General features: G+C 39.7%; 1 protein-coding gene across 8 annotated transcripts in view; it reads right to left on the bottom strand.

Annotated features, from left to right (window-relative positions):
* The window catches only part of LMBR1 (limb development membrane protein 1), a 152,298-nt gene that overhangs the window by 56,959 nt on the left and 76,004 nt on the right, over nucleotides 1-19,335 (bottom strand). For 7 of the 8 annotated variants that reach the window (XR_003417566.2, XM_053217808.1, XM_027051208.2 and 4 more), the window contains 3 exons: nucleotides 3,061-3,187; nucleotides 2,564-2,632; nucleotides 1,530-1,594 (listed from right to left, as the gene is read on the bottom strand). Coding sequence is in view for 7 of the 8 variants with exons in the window: in XM_053217808.1 (XP_053073783.1) it covers nucleotides 1,530-1,594; nucleotides 2,564-2,632; nucleotides 3,061-3,187 (261 nt within the window). In the remaining variant the exon portion in view is untranslated. Of the gene's footprint in view, nucleotides 1-1,529; nucleotides 1,595-2,563; nucleotides 2,633-3,060; nucleotides 3,188-5,716; nucleotides 5,847-19,335 lie in introns of those variants that run through there. The other variant, XM_053217812.1, reaches the window with a different exon arrangement.

Below are 19,335 nucleotides of genomic sequence, written 5' to 3'. Positions count from 1 at the left end.
TAATAATAATAATAAGTTTAGGAGAAAAACCAGCTTTGGGAAGGGAGATAAATACGTAGCTTGGTTTTACAGAAGATGAGCTTTCAGCTCCGTGGGGTATTCAGTTACAGCACTTATAGTGCACTGTGTTTGTTTTCCTGGCCTTTTTCTCAGCAGAATTACACATTTAGAAGTGATGTGAAAGTGATCAGGAGAACAGAGCAGAGCAACTGTAGGCCAAGGACAGAACAGTGAACATTTGCCTATATTTAGGGGGCCAGGAAATAGAAACAGAGAAGGAGACCAAAAAACAAACAAACAAACAAACATCTCCCCCAGAGAATCAGGAAGAAATTAAGAAGGCAGTGTCATAAAACCTCTTCAAGAGGGAAGTAAATTTCAAGATTTGATAGTATGTTTCAAGTGAGGATACATTTATGTAGCAAGTTAAATAATCCAACCCTATTCTTACAAAAGATATGAAGAGATTTTTTTGCCATTTATTTTTTAAAATCATCCAAAATTAAGCAAGCATTACTAAACGAACATCTACTACAATATTTCCTCAATTTTTTCTTTGATTAATCACCCCGGTAGAAAAGACAAACATACTACCATAACAATTTAGTAGGTACTACTAGGGCAATACAAACAAAGGGGAATATGAGGAATGCAGAGAAAGAAGCTTGATTATTTCAGTTTGAAGAAGAGGGGAGGCAAGGCCCAAAGACAGGCCGTGAGTGCAGCTGACATCAGAGCCGGGGCTCGAGGAGGCCGTCAGGGGGGCTGAGCGGGCAGGAGGCACCGGTGGGAGGAAGCCCCCCACATGCCTGGGGAGTGAAAGCACACAGCCTGCTGTGCGCACAGCCCCCCAGCTGATGAGGGTGCAAGCAGTCACGGGGGGGCACGGAGTGTGGAGTCAATGGAGTACGGGACAGGTTGTGAGTCATTCAGACCTGAGTTTGCGGGCAATGAGGACCCAGGAAAACAATTTAAATGGCAAGTTCCCTAAACGCAGCTAAGAATGATGCTCACGCGAGTAAATGTTTGACAAGATAGCTAGAGGCCAAAGAAATTAGGGACAAATCATTACGATTATTACTACCAATTGAAAATCATTTAAAAATGAATATATGGTAATTCTGACATTAAAGTGAAAAGTATAATCAAAATATAATATGCAGACAGCTACTGTGAAACATAAATGCTTTCTAAATCAAGGAATATATGTGGTAAATTTTGAAACATAACAGAGTTACTATTGATACAAGACAACAGATACCTAAAATACATGTAAATATTTGTAAATTTTGTCTTAAAATTTGCTAGAGAAACTTTTTAACCTAAGTGTCTATAGTTAGTATTTTAAAAGCAAAAACAAATTTGGTTTCCAAAGATGAAAAATTTTAAAATGAAAGCAACAGTAAGAACTACGTCCTAAACCCACAAAAACATTCATACGTTTCTGATTGCTCATTCACAACCTAAAAGATGTTCAAATGTAAGCACATTTATTTGAGAACCAAGATGGTTCACGATGATAAACCTACCGTTGGCTTCACCAGCAACTGCCCCATCACTGTGAACATGCGGGAGAGGCCGACGGGGGTGCACACTGAGGGAGAGACCACAGACAGAGAGGAGGCACATGAACCGCTAGTTTAAAAGTACAGAACGAACTCAAAGGTTATTGTTTCCAGAAAACTCCTGTCTCCAATTTTGTCAGAGGATTCTTCAATCAATAAAGAAGCTGGGGGCACGGGGACGTGGAGGAAGAAAGATACATAAAGACTAAAGAAGGCTTAGGATGCTCAAGACTCTAGCAGTCCAATCAGAGTAAGTATTTTCATTTAAAAGAAGTTAAAGAAAATCAACTAAAGGGCAGATTAAATTTCAAGAGCTAATGAAACTGAGAACCAGATAGGAACATCTAAAAGTGACAAGTATTATCTCCACTCCTTTTAACTGCATTTATCTACTTACAATGTCTCTGAGATAGACCGTAATCCCTCAAGTAAGACTGAACAAATTTGAAATAAAAACCACAAATTCATCACACAGCATTCCACGTCACCAGCCAAAAGCAGAATCTAGGGTTGTCTGGGTAGCTTGGTCGGTTAAGCGTCCAACTTCAGCTCAGGTCATGATCTCACAGCTGGTGGGTTCGAGCCCCGTGTCGGGCTCTGTGCTGACGGCTCGGAGCCTGGAGCCTGCTTCAGATTCTGTGTGTGTGTGTGTCTCTCTCTCTCTGCCCCTCCTCCCCTTGTACGTGCACACGCTTGCTCTCTCTCTCTCTCTCTCAAAAATAAATGTTAAAAATTAAAAAAAAGAAAAGAATCTAACGCTGCAATGGATGTGCCTGCGTGTGCGTGTCTCTCTGCAAAAGACGCTTTCCTTAGAGAAAAAGACGCACGTTTTCTTTCAAGGTTTCAGTTTATCAAAATTGATCTTAACGTAAACAAAGTTAAAGGCTAAAGCTTTAAAAATCTCCAAGCTGTTAAGTAATCTCATCAGGAAACCTTACTATTTTTCAAAACACAGAACTCCACTTTCCCATCAACCATTAGGTTGGAAAAATACTTACAGAGAAGTAACAAACATCCCATCAAAGATATACAGGAATATAAATAGGGTAGGTAGAACTCCCAGAGATCTAAAAAGAAATGTAAATAGATTTTAGTAAATCCAAAATATTATACATTAAGATATAGGTTGACATAAATTAATGTATGGTAAACATCATAATTGCCTGTTTGAGTCTGCTAACCCATATAATTTCTAAATTGTACAATAAAAAAGATCTAAAATAGAAGAAAAGGAGATAACTCTTGCGAAACCGGTTTGGAGGGAGAAAAAAAGCCTCCAAAGAATTTTAAGAACAGAAACCAATTAACAAACAAACAAAAAAAAGCTGCTTGCTCATTCTGAATACAGCAAACACATGAATACTCTGTTCTTATACATGTCTAAAGACTTAATCTGTAACAACGGGATAACTCTACAAGGAATTATTACAATGTCTAGAAAGTGCATGTGTAAGTATATCCCAAACTATCGTCTCCATCAGAGAAGCCAGTTTACCATACAAAGACTCCATGCTGGCAGCGTCATTGTCAATGAGCGCGGAGGCGACCCACACTATCCCAAGAATAAGCAACGCGAGAAGAATAAGCATGACCAGAGTCTCTAAAATTCGGGCTCGGATTCCCTGAAAAAGACAACGGAGACGTGATTTCAGTATTTTATGTCATCTCACGAATAATTAGGTTTCTATCTACACGAAAGCACAAAAATTCTTTGGAAGGGCAGGAAATTTATATCTATTAGCAAGATAAAACCCACTAACTTTAGAGTTTGTAATGTTTAGATGGACTTTTCTTTACAAAATTATGTGAAATACCATTAAGCTTTCAAGAAAGAACTAAAAATATTCCTTCTAAAAACATTTTGTAGAACCATCTTTTAAAACGCAGGTTAATGAATTCTTAACTGTGATTCTAATCAAGGGCGTCTCGGCTGTTGAGGCGCACAGCCAGGCAGTTCCGGGAGCACACTTGGCGAGAGCACAGAGCACCCGCTTGGGCAAGAGCGCAGGCCCGGCTTGGCTGCTCCCACAGCCTCCAAGCGCCCTCTGGTGTGCAGCCCGAGGACTCCCCGAAGGAAGAATACTGCTCTCAATTACCGATCGTTTCCTTCTTCACATTAGATAAGATGTCATCACTTCACGCAGCTGGTATTTAATAAAGCCTCTTTATGCACAATTTTGTTTTTATAATAAAGCACCTTTATGCACACTTTTGTTTTAAATGTAAAACATTCTGTCCTCAGGGCCAAACCAGAGGCCAGACCTCTAAACTTGAAACCTACTAGAAAAGGCAAACAAATGAACAAAAAACAACTTCCTTCTATTCCAGCAAAGTCACCCAACGACTGAATCCGTACCTAAATTCAAAGATGCATTCGATGTTTTATACTGTAATGCACTAATGTACATCTAATACAACAAACAAAATCATAAGTAAACCCATGCCTCTCAATAAATCCTGTAATCTTTCCTTCCATATTAAAAATAGTTTAAAGAAAAAAAATAGTTTAAAGATGTGTTACAAAGATCTAAAACATATACTGACTCCAACTTTACCCTGATACTATTTGCTAATTTCTGAATTAAAGGGATAGGTTGCACTTCAATCATGGCCCCGGGTGCTCAGATGCAACAGAGAGGACAGGGAATGCCCTGGGAGCTCGGATGCAACAGAGAGGACAGGGAATGCCCTGAGACCCCGGCGAAGTGCCCCCAGCCCTCCATACTGACTCAGAGTCGAAGGGGCCTGTCCTTACTAGTCCAGTCCTACAACAGGGCTGCCTGGGCAGGTTAAGCAATGTCCTCAAATGTGGAGTCAGCACATCTTAAGTGCTCATAGCAAGGGAGGCCGGTGGGCCAGAATGAATGACGCTTGTATTTTATTTAACACATCAGCTCTAACAGTAGCTATTACTCAAGTGAGATGAAACACGAACAGTCTCCAGACACACTACGAAAAACACACTGCTACTTTCCTGAAGAACTCTCCAGACCTGCACTTCCAAACTTTAAACCACTTAGGATGCCAAAACATGACCACCACCTTTTAATGGTGATTTCTTTTTTCTTTCCTTCTCTCTTTCTAAGCCACCGTCTTTTTTCCTAAGCAAGATTATTACACATCAAGTATTATGTGGAAAGTGTATAAATAAAACAGATAAAAAGAATCAGTGCTCCAATGTGTATCTCTTCCTGACTCTGACTGAAGCCCAAATCCCACCTGCTTCCGACCAGCCCTTAGTAGTAGTCAGGCTCCCAAAACACGTAACATGTGTCTTAAATGTTATGACATATAAGCTAAACACTGTAACAGTGTTATAATATATGAACTAAACAGTAGTGATCCTTGGAACCATCTGAGACCCACTGTCCAAACAAAAGTGTTTTAATAATAATTGTGATAATTACTAAACAAGTGTAATAATATACTAATAACTATAATATAGAACTGTTACAATGATAATAAATGTTGGGGAATAAATCGACCAGAAGATTTACACACTTCCTCTGACATTTTGGTAAGAAATAGGGGAGCCTGGGTGGCTCAGTCAGTTAAGCACCTGACTCTTGATTTCGGCTCAGGTCATGAGCTCATGGTTCGTGGGTTCAAGCCCCACATTGGGCTCTGTGCTGACAGCACAGAGCCTACTTGGGATTCTCTCCCTTCTCTCTCTGCCTCTCTCTTTCTCTGTCTCAAAATAAATAAACTTTAAAAAAAAGAAAAGAAAAGAAATATTCCTTGGCAGCTAAATGTGTTTTTCTTCAAATATGTTACTCTGCTTTGGAAGCCAATGCTCCATGGGTCTCTCCCATTTCTGTGCATCTCACAGATACTGGCAAGGATAGATAGCCCTTGCTCTGGACTGTCTTTTTAAGGATTTCTGGATAGCAAACAGCCTTGAAAAACAGAGATGGCATCTCTCTGAAACAGAAGTAGGTCTGTTTCCTGTCTGGTATGAGAAGAATAATGTCCCTCTACAGAACAAAGGGGAGGCAGGTTTGCCTGCAGCCCATTTGTGGGTTCCTCCGAGTTCAAGGTCCTCAGCTATGACCTGAGCCCACTGTAGGAACAGCCTCCACCCGAGCCGTGCTGCCCCTCTGAGGCTAGTGGGAGGGTGGAGTTGTCCTGGGAGCAGGAAGCTGATGGCTTGCCTCGTTCTGAGTAATGAAGTCCTTTGCCTCTGGTCCAGGAGTCTCATGTCCACAACCACCGTGCAGGAATCTAGCAGACTAACTTGTCAGCTTGCAAGTACAGTAAGGTCTCAGAGCCTCCACAGTTCTAGCAGATTTGGGTGGCAAGGGTAGGCAGCTACCACGGCTTTCTGAAGAAGAACAAATAAGGGCCCAGAAGGTTGGGTTAAGGGCAATGAGAAGACTTCCAGGATCTTGCAGTGAGCTCTTACCCAAGCAGGAGGCAGGTGGGAGAAGTAAGGGTCCCCAAAGACCTGACATGCTGATGCTTGTCAGAGGCTGAGCTGCTTAGGGAGCCTGGTTATAGCTCCTTTCCCAGAGAGGGGCAGGGGGTTACTCTGTTTGTGCACAAGGCCAGCTAAAAAGACTATGGTTACAAGGAACTATTTTTCTTGAATACTTTGTGCTTTTCTGTATTTTCCAAATTTCCTAGAATGAATGTGCATGACGTTGAGAACAAATTAATGTTTTTAATTTTTTTCTTAAAAGAATTAACTTCCAAGAGATTGACAAAATAACTCTAAAAATACCCCAAGTTCAGTTTATGAGACATTATGGTGAGCTAGTTCAGGACCCCAACCCTAGCAGCAGACTGCTAATGTTCAGAGCCTGGTCCCATCACTGACCAACTGTGTAACACGGGGCACATTTCTAAGCTCTCCGTGCCTCAGTTTATTCCTTTGTAAAAATGGGTTTATTAAGAACACCCCTACTTTACCGGGTCATTAAACGGATCAAATAAGTTAATATAAGTAACATGCGTAGCATTAGGCTGGATGCTTAATAAGCACAATGTAAGGGTTAACTGTAATGACTCCAATTCTTGCCTTTGTCTTTAAAATTTCCAAGGATTTGTGGTTCTGAATTAAATTTATATCACCTTCTAATGCCAGCTCATCACCTACTTCCCATCTCTGTCACCTACCATCCACAGACCTGTAAGTCTTTCTTGATGATGTGAGCACCAGGTTCACAAGCACTTTTATCACATCCCCCACCATCGCGAGTAACACACAAGCTCCTAATGAACTTAACCTCCACTCTACCACAGCCCCCCTCCATGCACTAGCCCGGCTCCCTCTAAGCTCTCCGACCGTGAGACTGCTCCATGCTTCTCTTTGACACATCTGGTCCTGAAGCCAGCACTGTTGTCTTCATCACAGTGACCTCCACTCCCTCAATCCACCCAACTCCCTCAACCGGTGTTGTTTTCACTTGCCTAAACCCGATGTTAAACTGTGTACTTTAATGATAATCCAGTACCGATAACATTCTAATATTCCCGGTCCCTTTGATTTCCACCAGACCAGCTTAATTCCACTGGCAGCTCACTCCTTGAATTCTCGGTCCTGTGAAAGACATTTACAAAATCACGAGAACCTTCCACATTCCAGAGTGGGCCTCTGCTGTCACTGGGCAATACTTACGCTGATTTCTGGCTAACAATTCCCTCAATGAGTTGTTAAATGTTTTCCATTCTCCTTGATCCTAATCTCATCCCTACTTTCCTGCAAACTGCAGCTGCCATTACCTCTTCCTTAGCAAGACACAGCTGGGCAGCCTGCACATCCCTCAGCTTCCTTGCCTACCCCCTGGTTTCTCTGTCTCCGTTCTTATTTCATTCTACAAAGGACAATGGCTCAGGCTTAGATGCTCCTCCTTTCCCATGCTGGATCAGCACTTCTCAAACTTTGAGAGGGGCTTGCCAATCCCCCGACAACCAGCTCAAAGGCACCTCAGTCAATTCTGATGAAGACACCGGCCAGACTGCTCTGTTCTTCCCCTAGGTGATCTGGCCTCCTCATGGAGCCAGCGACCCTGAGGTTTCTATCTGTAGTCCGAATCTGTAAACTGAGACCAAGAGCCACACATCCTAACTGCCACCTCCCCTTGGGTATCTCCCTAGTCCTAAACTTAATTCTAAAGTCAGACTCGTCATTTTATCCCCTAAACCTGCTCCTTCGGTGTTACATATGGCAATAAATGGCACCGATACCCACTGTGTTATTCTTTCCAGACACTGGAAACATCCTTGTCACCTCCCTTCCTGCTGCACCCTCTGACACACACACACATACACACCTTGGACCCTGATCTATTCAAACACCAAGTCCTTCTGATTCTCCTGTGTCCTTACAACTAAAGCCATCCGCTCCTCCTTCCGCAACCACATCCGTCTCACCTGGACGACTGCCTTGCTACCTCATAGTCCCAGTAGCCAACTCTCGTCTCTCTCTGCCTCACCTGCTGCCTACATTGCAGTGGGAGTACGATCTCTGCAAAACACAACTCTGACCACATCACTCTTAGTCATGACTTGCTAACAGAAGTATGGGCCAGCAACAGGGAAACAGGTGCACTAATGCAACAGCAAATTAACATCAAATCTCATTAGTGCCACTTCTAGCCAAATGAGGTGCTACACACATACATCCCTAAAGTTGGGCCTTGCTTCTTTTGCTGTTTAGATACTGTACAAAATAATTATAGACGACACAAATTATTTATGATTGAATAGCATGCAAAAGTGCTGTCCAACAGACCCTTTCGTGATGATGGAAATGTTCTAAGTCACCCAGTAAGATAGCAACCAGCCATATGTGTTTATCAAGTACTTCGAATGCCGTTTCTATGACTGAAGAACTGATTTTTATTTTACTTTTTTTTTATTTACTTATTTTAAGTAGGCTTCACACCCAGGGCGGCCCAACGCGGGGCTCAAACCCATAACCCTGAGACGATGACCTGAGCTGAGATCAAGAGTCAGCTGCCTAACCGGAGCCACCCAGACACCCCTGATCTTTAATTTTATGTAATTTTAGTTCTTTTAAATTTATATAGCCACACATGGCTGGTGGTTACCATATTGGTCAGGGTGGAGTATCAACAGTCCGCTTCTAACAAAATCTGATATAATCTCTGTACTCTAAAGTACTTTAAGCTCAATTTTCTTAAGTGTTTTCTTTAATCTTTAATGTTTATTTATTTTTGAGAGAGACAGAAGCAGAGAGAGGGAGACACAGAATCCAAAGCAGGCTCCAGGCTCCAAGCTGTTAGCACAGAGCCCAACGCGGGGCTCGAACTCACAAACCATGAGATCATGATGCCCTAAGCCACAGTCGGGTGCTTAACCGACTGAGCCACCCATGCACCCCTGAGCTCAGTTTTCTAAATTTAACCTTGATATAAAATTACTTGAAAAACAGCTTGGTTAAAGTAAACTCATTTAACGTGCTATTGCTCTAACTTAATGTTTTTAGTACCATTTATGTCAAAAAGAGGAAATCTACTACTAAATTCAAAAACTAACCCCTCTGTTTACATTAAGAAAAATTATTCTCTCATTTAGAAAAGTAGTTTTTAAAATGCAGCCTAAGTACGTATAATCTGTCCAACAGTGATACTTAGGTTCAAGATCTACATGTTTATCCCCATACACTGACAAACTGAGTCCTCAAATAAATCTTCATGTCAAAAAAATTATATGTGAACAGTTTCTCTCAAAAGAAACAAGCTATATAATTCCAAGAAGAGGTTTTTTCTATTACAGATACATAACATCGAGATGAAATGTACACCCACATGCTTAAGCAGTCAAATAAGAATCATTTAAGAAAAAAAGAGCTCTATAGTCAAATCATATAAACTGTTCAAGATTTATTATCAATATTTATTTTGAAAAATAGTAAATAACTCATCAAAAGAAATCTGCTCGTTTTCAGTTATCAAACTAAGCAAAAAAGAGTGACTTGGCAATATTATGCTTACAGAAAAGGCTGCCACAGAAAAAGTCAACAAAATTGCTGAATATGACTAGGCCCGCTTATGAAATATTGAAGATAACCGATATAGTAAGAAACAGCTGTTATTCTGACTCAATCCACTAGGAGGCCAGGACAGTTATGTTTTCCTTTCAATTGCATTGTTTTTCTGATTAAACAAGACAAAACCAGCCCAACTTGAAATCAGTGAAGTGTCACATTTATGAGCTTTAGCAAAACCAATAGAAAAACATAAACTTGTTCATTAAATGCAATGTGGCAGCTTTTTTGTCTTCAACAACTTTCGGACAGAGAGAAGAGAGGTAACAGGGCTATGAACAACCAGAGGTTTCACGTATAAATTCAAAATTGACGGACTCATACAAGTGCCAGAAATACATGAACTGATACCACCACGTTTCTTGAGATCATAAAGGTATTACAAAGCCTAAAAAGTACAGTCTTGTGTGGCATGTAAGATGTGAGACTTTTAAACTTTTGTATGTGATTCTGTCTGCAAAGTAATGAAAGCATTGAGAGCTTTTATCTCTACCATTAATCACCAGCAGGACAGCATATAAGCAAAAAATATGCCTACTGCTCATTTTTCCATTAAGAGTCAGAATCGGGAGTTAGGAAGCCCCAAGGGGAAGGTTCCCATCAACTCTATTCTTGTATACGCTGAGCTAAAAGATGTGCCAGATGTCAGAATAACTTACTGAAATGCCCTGCGAATAACAAAGTGGCAAAACATTGTCAGAGAGGAAAAAGGTTTCCATTGTTAATCTTAAAAAGGAAAGTCTCCTGAATACAAGGTCACAAAACTATTAAGAACTTGTTCTTATTATCAACAGTGGTACTCCTTTCAAGTAATTTTGAAAGCTTATATTAAGTCATGTATTACTAAGATTCCAAGAACCTTGTAATAATTTCATCCCTAGTATGAATAGTTATCTCAATCCCTCCCAAAAACCATTAATCTAAATTACTATAATGAAATTCCTCCCCTTTTACTAAAATCATAGTTCAGCAAACACTCAACGTATGACTTAAAAACACCATCAAAACGAAGTACTTTCTTCCTGCTAACGAAACACTATATTGTTTTTAAGAAACGTGAGCTATATGATTTCACTAGTTTCTCTCAATATTATTTTGGAAATCACAACTATCACAACGTTAAAACAGTTTAAATTAAATAGGCTAGTAAAGACTAAATACATGTAGACACAGCTTTCTTTCTAGACTGAAATAAGCACTGAATGCATAAAGTCTAAAACATTAAAATAGTTATATCTGCTTTTTGAAAATTTTCTGCTGGTCAATTACACACTTAATTGCTTTGTACTGAAGATCAATGAAGTGAAAATTACGATGTGTTTACAAAAGCTCCAACAATAAGCTGATATGTTTCTATGGTGATGAACATTTAAACAAGATTTTGCCTGCACGTCCTGACCTCTTGGAAGGTATGTAAACACCACTTTATGTACTAGGGCTCCACCCACCAGGAAAGCCTGGGAAAAATTTCTACATTTACAGAACATTTAAGAGAAATATCAAGCCACCGCCTTCATTTAACAAAAAGAGTCTCTTAGTAACATTCAGATAAGGTTTGCACAGCATGCCATCAAGACTGCACCAGACGTACATGCAGTCATCTGGGGAAGATGGATGGAAGCACTAACAAGGAACAGAAAATACAGGCAGGTAGTAATTATTTGAAACCATGAAAAAAGCTACAAACAAGCATCTCTATAGAGTGTCAAACATTTCCCCCCTTGCTCCCAAGGTAATCATTAAGAATTTGGACCAAAAAGTTTTGGTACCAGGTCAAAGAAAACAGCTTTATAGAAAGCTATGTTAAGCTATAGTGAAGGATTTTTTTAATATTAATATTTTCTTCATTTAATGTAGTCTATATAAAATGGAAAAATTAAAACTTTATGACACTCAAGTTATTGTAATTTGACAAAAAGAATGTATTTTAGGATAAGTTAAAATAAAAACACTATCATTACCAGTTCATTTAACTAAGATGTTCATTGTATTCAAATTAAGCAGAAATTTCTCATGATATTAGACAAGCAAAAATCCTCCAGATTGCAAGTAAATAAATTAACACAACAAGTAAATGAAACAAGTAAATCAAAGAACTGAACCATAGAAAGACTGCAGGGACTCTGTATTAAAATTTTAAAACATAATTCTAAACTTGGAAAAAATATTTCTCAATATTCTACATCATATCAAAATAACTTAAAGGCCAGCCAGTAAAGAGCCAGTAAAGATGGGGCGCCTGGGTGGCGCAGTCGGTTAAGCGTCCGGCTTCAGCCAGGTCACGATCTCACGGTCCGTGAGTTCGAGCCCCGCGTCAGGCTCTGGGCTGATGGCTCAGAGCCTGGAGCCTGTTTCCGATTCTGTGTCTCCCTCTCTCTCTGCCCCTCCCCTGTTCATGCTCTGTCTCTCTCTGTCCCAAAAATAAATAAACGTTGAAAAAAAAAAAAAAGAGCCCGTAAAGAGCTTTCCTTCTATTTCAATAAATAGATTCCGATAAATCTGTAGTTCACGGAAATCTGGAGTTCATGGAATCAATTTCACGGAAAAGAAGAGACGGTAACTAACATTTGCTGAGCTCCTACCAGTTGCTTTGTATGTGCTCACTGAATCTTCATGATAAATTAGAAGATAAATTTTATTATAAATCAGGAAGCTCACGTCCCCAAAAGTTAAATAATCTGCCCCTGGTCACCCTGTTCAAGGCTTGCCAGCTTCAGGACCAGACCTGTAAACTCAGGTCCATCAGTTTCCAGAGCCCATGCTTTCCACCTCCGCACACAACAGAATCAAGACACCAAAGACAAACTGACGTGGAAACAGGGCAGTAGGGGAGAATGCTTAAAACCTACTGAAGACAAACCTCTAATTTAGTAAAGGAAGTAAAGCAAAACACATAAAAGCTTCTTTTACTAGAACATTAATTTTCAATTCCAAAAAAGCAAACTCATGCCGAGGTCAAATACTCTGTCCTCTAAGAAACTTAATGCAATAGAAGCCAATACCACTATTCGTTTCATAAAACACTCAATAAAGATACAACAAAACAAAGAACATTAGAGTTATTATTTATGACATTACTACAGCAAAATGTACAAACTTTAAAGTGTAGAATTTAATATGAAGCACTGTCACATGATTTGGATGATCATGTCACATCGCTTATGTGGCAAAAAGTACATTCACACAGAAAGCACTAGGAATTCGAGAACACCACAGAAGAGCTCTCCCTGTGACAGTCAACCACACAGGACACACGGACATGAAAAGCTTCGGGCTGTCTGTCCTCACTCCAATCAGACCCTCCGTTAGCTGAGCTAGGCCCATCTCCCTGACTTCCACATTCCCCCCAGCCCTCAATAACAACTATTCTGGGTGGGTAGGTATGCACAAATGTGTGTTTTACAATTTTCCATTGAAAGCAAGTTGGCATTTTTTAAAGTTTATTTTATTTATTCTGAGAGAGACAGGGAGAGAAAAAGAGAGGGTGGAGGGCAGAGAGAGAGAGAAAGAGAGAGAGAGAATCCCAAGCAGGCTCTGCACTGTCAGCACGGAGCCCAACTCGAGGGTCTATCTTCACGACAGTAAGACCATGACCTGAGCCGAAACCAAGAGTCCGACACTTAACTGACTGAGCCACCCACGCACGCTAATAAACTGGCACTTTGGTTTTACACAGCAGCTTCAATTTGGGTAATGTGAGCCCATTACCAAGAAATAAATAGGCTTTTGTCCCTTTCTATTTTTAAATAATGCAAGTATGCTGTTTAGTGTTATATGTCTATTAAATACTTAAAGGAACATGATCACATCCACTGTGGCACCCACGTGGCCCTCCCAACTGCACCAAACTTCCACACCAACCTGGTCAAGTGTAACCACTGATTTGAACTGCCGTGTTCATCATTTATTGGCTTGTATTTTTTATTGTGGCCACACACACATAACATAAAGTCCACCTTTTTGAGCATTTTAAAGCGTACAGTTCTATGGCATTACATATATTCATCCAGATCATTCTGCGGTCACCATCACCATCCATTCCCAGAGCTTCTTCACATTCTCCCACTGAAACTCGGCACCTGTTAAACAAGAAGTGCTCATTCCTTCCTCCTCCTGCCCCCAGCCCCTAGCACCCAGCATTCTATTTTCTGTCTCTATGAATTTGACCATTCTAGGGACCTCATACAAGTGGCATCACGCAGTATTTATCTCGTTGGGTCGGACTTACTTTACTCGGCATAGTGCTCTCAAGGTTCATCCATGTTACAGCATCTGCCAGAATTTCCTCACTTTTTAAGGCGAAATAATATTCCACTGTAGGTGTATACTACATTTTGTTTACCTATGAATCCACTGGTGGATACTTGGGTTGTTTCTACCTTTTGGCCATTATAAATAGCGCACCAGGAAAATCAGTGTATAAACATTCTGTGAAGGAGAGACAGGAGGGGGACAGTGGAGTGGGAGAACCCTAAGCTCATCTGGTTACCAGAGGGGAGGTGGGGGAGCAGGGAATGGGTGAAATGGGTGATGGGGATTAAAGAGGGCACTTGTGATGCGCACTTGTTGAATCACTATATTGTACTCCTGAAACTAACATTATACTGTATGTTAACTAACTGGAATTTGAATGAAAATCTGGAAGAGAGGAAGGAAGGACAGAAGTAGGAAGGAAGGTAGGTAGATAGATCAGTCTGTGGAGTGCTTGCTTTCAATTCTTTTGTGCATATACCCAGAAATGGAATTGCTGTATCATATATAGTAATTCTATTTTTAATTTTTTGAGTAAGTACCATACTGTATTCCACAGCATCTGCACCGTTTACATACGCACCACAGCGTACAAGAGTTCCAATTTCTTGGGGTGCCTGGGTGGCTCAGTAGGTTGAGCATCTGACTTTGGCTCAGGTCATGATCTCACGGCTCGTGAATTCGAGCCCCGTGTTGGGCTCTGTGCTGATAGCTCAGAGCCTGGAGCCTGCTTTGGATTCTGTGTCTCCCTCTCTTTCTGCCCCTAACCCACTCTCATTCTGTCTCTGTCTCTCTCAAAAATAAATAAACATTTAAAAAAAAAAAAAAGAGTTCCAATTTCTCTACATCCTCACTGATGCTGGTTATTTTCTTAGGTGTTTTTCTGGCGGGGCGGGGGGGGGGGCGGTGCGGGCAGGGGGCTGGTTTGCAGTTGTTGTTAGCAGCTGTCCTAATGGGTGTGAAGAAGTACCCCACTGTGGTTTTGATTTGCATCTCCCCAAAGACCAGTGATGCTGAGGGCTTTTCACGTGCTTATGGGCCTCATGTGTCTTCTTCCCAGACATGTCTCCAGTCCTCTCTGCTCCTCTTTTATTTGATAGAATCAAGTTCCATTACCACGTTCTTCAAAATTGCTCTGGCCGTTCTTGGTTCTCTGTTATTCCGTAAGAATTTTACTATCTGCTTATCACATTCTATAAGATAACCTGGTGGAATTTTTATTCGAGTTGAACTGACTCTAAAAACAAATTTGAGAACTGTTATTTTTACCATATAAAGAAAGTCATAAACACAGAATACCTATCCATTTATTTAAGTCTTCCTTAACATCTTTCAATAAGATTTTTTATTTCCATATATTATTTCCATAAAGATTTCACATATCATTTGTCCGATTTATTTCAACATACCTTGGGCTGTCCTATTATAAAAATATTTTAAGTTAGACACTGTTTGTTGCTATTACTGATTTTTCTATATTTTTCTATTTTATTCTATATTAATTTTTTCTATATTAATCCTACATCCAGGTTCCTTGCTAAATTTCCTTATTTGAATTAATAACTTATCTTTAGATTCTATGGGGTTTTTCCATAGACAATATCATTTGTTTATAATGACTATTTTGTTTATTCCTTTCAATTTTTCCTTTTCTTGTCTAACTGTACTACTAGTAACTCTACTACAGTGTTATTATTAAGATAAAAGTACTTAAGATGACATCCCAATTTTAAAGTAAATACTTCCAACATTTTACCGTTAAGTACAATGTCAGTTGCAGACTTAAGAGTAGATATCCATAATCAGGTTAAGAACGTCCCCTCAAGTCCTTAGTCTGGTTTTTAATCACGAGTGGTTACCGATTTTACTAAATGTGTTTTGTGTCCTTTTTGAGATGCTCACTTGACTTTTTTTTTTCCTCACTTGACTTTCCTAATATGAATTATAGGCATAGCTTGCCTAAGGTGAAACCAATCTCGCATACCTGAAATAAAATTTTCTCCAATGATGATCTTTTGCTTACATGGCTGGATTCAGCTTAACATTTTCTGATTCATAGGTACTCACAAATAAAAATGGCCATAATGTTCCTTTCTCATACTATCCTTGTCTACTTTCAGTATCAAGATTATACTAGTTCCATAAAATAAAACTCTGAATGCTCCATCTTCAAATCTCTGAACAAATTTGTATGAAACTGAAGTTATCTAGTAAAAATATGCCACAAGCTGTCTGGACTTGATTTTTTTAAATCAGAATGACTCTGTAGAACATTCATTTCTGGCAATATCGAGAATCAGATATCCTTATTTCCCTCTGTGGGAAAAAAAAAAATGTCTAAAGCACAAGGTCAAATATTTTTAAATCTCCCTTAAATCTTCTCTTTGTCTATTAACTCTGAGAATGCACTGAGTTTGGTACCTCTCACAGTGTTGGTTTTTCCCAAAGGTCAGGTCATTTTCTGAGTCCCTTATTCATCTTTATATTTAAGAGTTCTTGTCCTGCCTGTTCTCTTTATCACCTCCCGCCCGTGGTGACAACAGAACTAGTAAGTGGATCCAGAAAGTAGATGTGGGCAGGCAAGATCCAGTTCTGAATGGAGTGTCCAGCAACCTGTATCCCGGTGGACACTTGTAAGTACCTCCCGGACTCCACCACCACCAGAGCCCCATCTTCCATGCCAGCCCACGGTGGGTGTTACCGCTGCTTGCCGACTGCAGCTCCCCGCCGAGCACTCTTTGCTCTCTGTTCCCCACACCCTTTACCAGTAGAGCCACATGGTTTTAATTTTTGTTAAGGCCAGGTCAAAGAAGAATTTGAAAAACACAGATATACTTAGACAATTGGAAACGCTAAAATCAATTAGCTAAATTAGATGTAATATCCTATGGCACAACACAATAAAATGCTTGGGCTGTCTTTTGTTTGGAGAAGAAATCAATTATATCAGACAAAATCATTTCCATTGCTCTTACTTCCCTACAGTTAACTCTAACCCTAAAAGAAGTGAAATAGCCAAGTCAGTAGGAAATCAGCCAAAGGTACGCAGCCCTACAACATGAGATAACCTCCAAGGGACACTACACAATGCCCAGGACTCCACTGACAGAACACCCAGGACCTCTGCCCATTTCCAAGTTTTGGACAACTTTTCCCAGCACCAGAAAATTTATGTACACAAAATACATTATTAAAGGAAAAAGGGCATAAAATGTATGTACACGGCAATTATATTTACAGAATAATCCAAGTACAGATACTGACAGGTAATTTGGAATGATATAAAATATAATGTGAGTTAATTGGCTTCCAATGAAATTGGCTAAATTAAAATTAAAATATTAATGAAAAACAACAGAAGTCAAGATACATAAGAGAATCAATCAACATCATCAGCCTCAAAAGTACGCTTTATGCAAGCCTGATGTGACATAGAAAAACTAAACATTAAGGATCCTGCGATACAGATGCATTCAAGAAGGACTTGTACATTTGTAGAATTCATCTTGGAGTCTCGAGGATTTCTGAACATCAGATTGGAAGAGATCTTCTTTGAACAGTAAAGCCAGGAGAGGCCAAAACAGCTTTCGAAGCTAAAGAGGACAGGCCGAAAGACTGAACCCCCATATCTGTCGACAAAATCAGAGCCAATTCAAGCAGGGACCACAAAACCTCCCAGTCTGGAAAAAGGCCAAAGAATGTCCCAAAATTAACAATCAGGGAATTAATACTGTATTCCAGATAAAAGGCCAGTAAAGCTAACAAGTAGAGACAGAAAAGGAATCAGAGACATGAGTTCAAAATGATGGATTAAACACACACTTTTTTTAATCACAGAAGACAGGAAAAATATATAATAAACAATCAATCAATCAATCAATCAATCAATCCACACTGTCCCTAGCAGCTGCAACAGAACCAGACATACAATAAGTGGCCAACAGGAATTAACCTAATGAGTTATGCTAGAAGACAAGAGCATCCGCAGACTAACAATGTTAAGAAATCCATAAATGATAGAAAGTAGATGGGATCAAATCTATGGAGAAATGTCCCAGAGAAACTATAGACCGAAAATAAAGGGGAAATAAGAGGAGTGATCCCAAGAGCTACAAGCTTATAGTCAAAAAGTCCAAACCTTATAGAACTATAGTAAAGATAAGAATCTAATAAAGTATTTAAAAGTAATAGATAAGGGTAATATTCTTGTATAACTGCTTTGAATAACTGAATAATAACATAGAGAAAAACTAATTTAGATTCATTCTTTTCAAGCATCTCACAAAATTAATTACACAGATTAAATTACACAGACTAAAACTCACAGAAAAGGTACCTAAAACTAAAAAACAGATTGTATTATTCATTCTTGGCTTTTAGGGATGATAACACTTAAAGAACTAAGCCAGTATCAAATTACTAAGAGAGAATATAAGTTTAAAATGTAAAAAAGCCAGGATAAAATGAAATCAGGTTTTGTTTAGGTCTGCTTATATGGTATTTATTGTCAAGTCCTGAGTCTTCTCATATAATTAATTTAAATGCAATTAAGCAGCACAAGTCATAGTTAAACAGGACCAAGTAAAAAATGTACATGTATTATGAACCTTATATTAAGTCAACTTTCTAAAACCAACTATAATTGTTGGTTATATTTAAACCATTTTTAACTAAAATGTATGTATGTATGTATGTATGTATGTATGTATGTATTTATTTATTTATTTATTTTGAGAGAGAGAACACGTGCACACACTTGCAAGGGAGGGGCAGAGCCAGAGGGAGGAGAGAATCCCAAGAGGCTCCAGGCTGTCAGCGCAGAGCTGACGTGGGGCTGAACGTCATGACCCTGAGATCATGACCTGAGCCGAAACCAAGAGTTGGACGCTTAACCAAATGAGCCACCCAGGCACTCCACCAATTTTAAATAAAATTTACTTACAAGTACCTACTATACATTAGGTTAAAAAGACAAAATGATACATAATGCTTTGAGACATCTTCTATGCTAATTTCTTGGCCTGGGGGATTTCCCAAAAGGTATTAAATACTGAACCCCAACTCCTAGGAAGTAAATGCCTATGGATGAACTCTGAGGGGAAACTTCTGCCCAGAATTAAGACTGGGAGTCTTCCCCTATCAGTGAGCAAGGGGTGTGCGTGCACACGTGCGTGTGCACGGCTGTGCACATGTGTGTGAGTACATGCATGCATGTGTATGTATGAGTATGTGCGCTTTCAACAAGGCGGCCCTTTTGCTGAAGGATTTCAGCAGGGCCTCGGTTCCAACTCCTGGCCTCCATGCGCCTGTTAGCCTATGTCCCCTTGTAAGCAGCCAGGGGTCACTCACTCACTAACTCTTTGAGTTTTGTGCTGCCTGTTCAGTGTCGGTCTCCAGAGGTTTTCGCACTTTCCTGGAACTCATCTATGCATTTGGTAACATAGGGATTTGGTTTTATTTAACAATGATATAAGCTATTTAATTGCCTTTAACTGTGTAAGAAAATTC

Source organism: Acinonyx jubatus, chromosome A2, assembly GCF_027475565.1.
Source record: "Acinonyx jubatus isolate Ajub_Pintada_27869175 chromosome A2, VMU_Ajub_asm_v1.0, whole genome shotgun sequence".
Classification (NCBI taxonomy): domain Eukaryota; kingdom Metazoa; phylum Chordata; class Mammalia; order Carnivora; family Felidae; genus Acinonyx; species Acinonyx jubatus.
The sequence above is the reverse complement of the archived record's forward strand: the minus strand, read 5'-3'. Positions and strand labels throughout refer to the sequence as shown.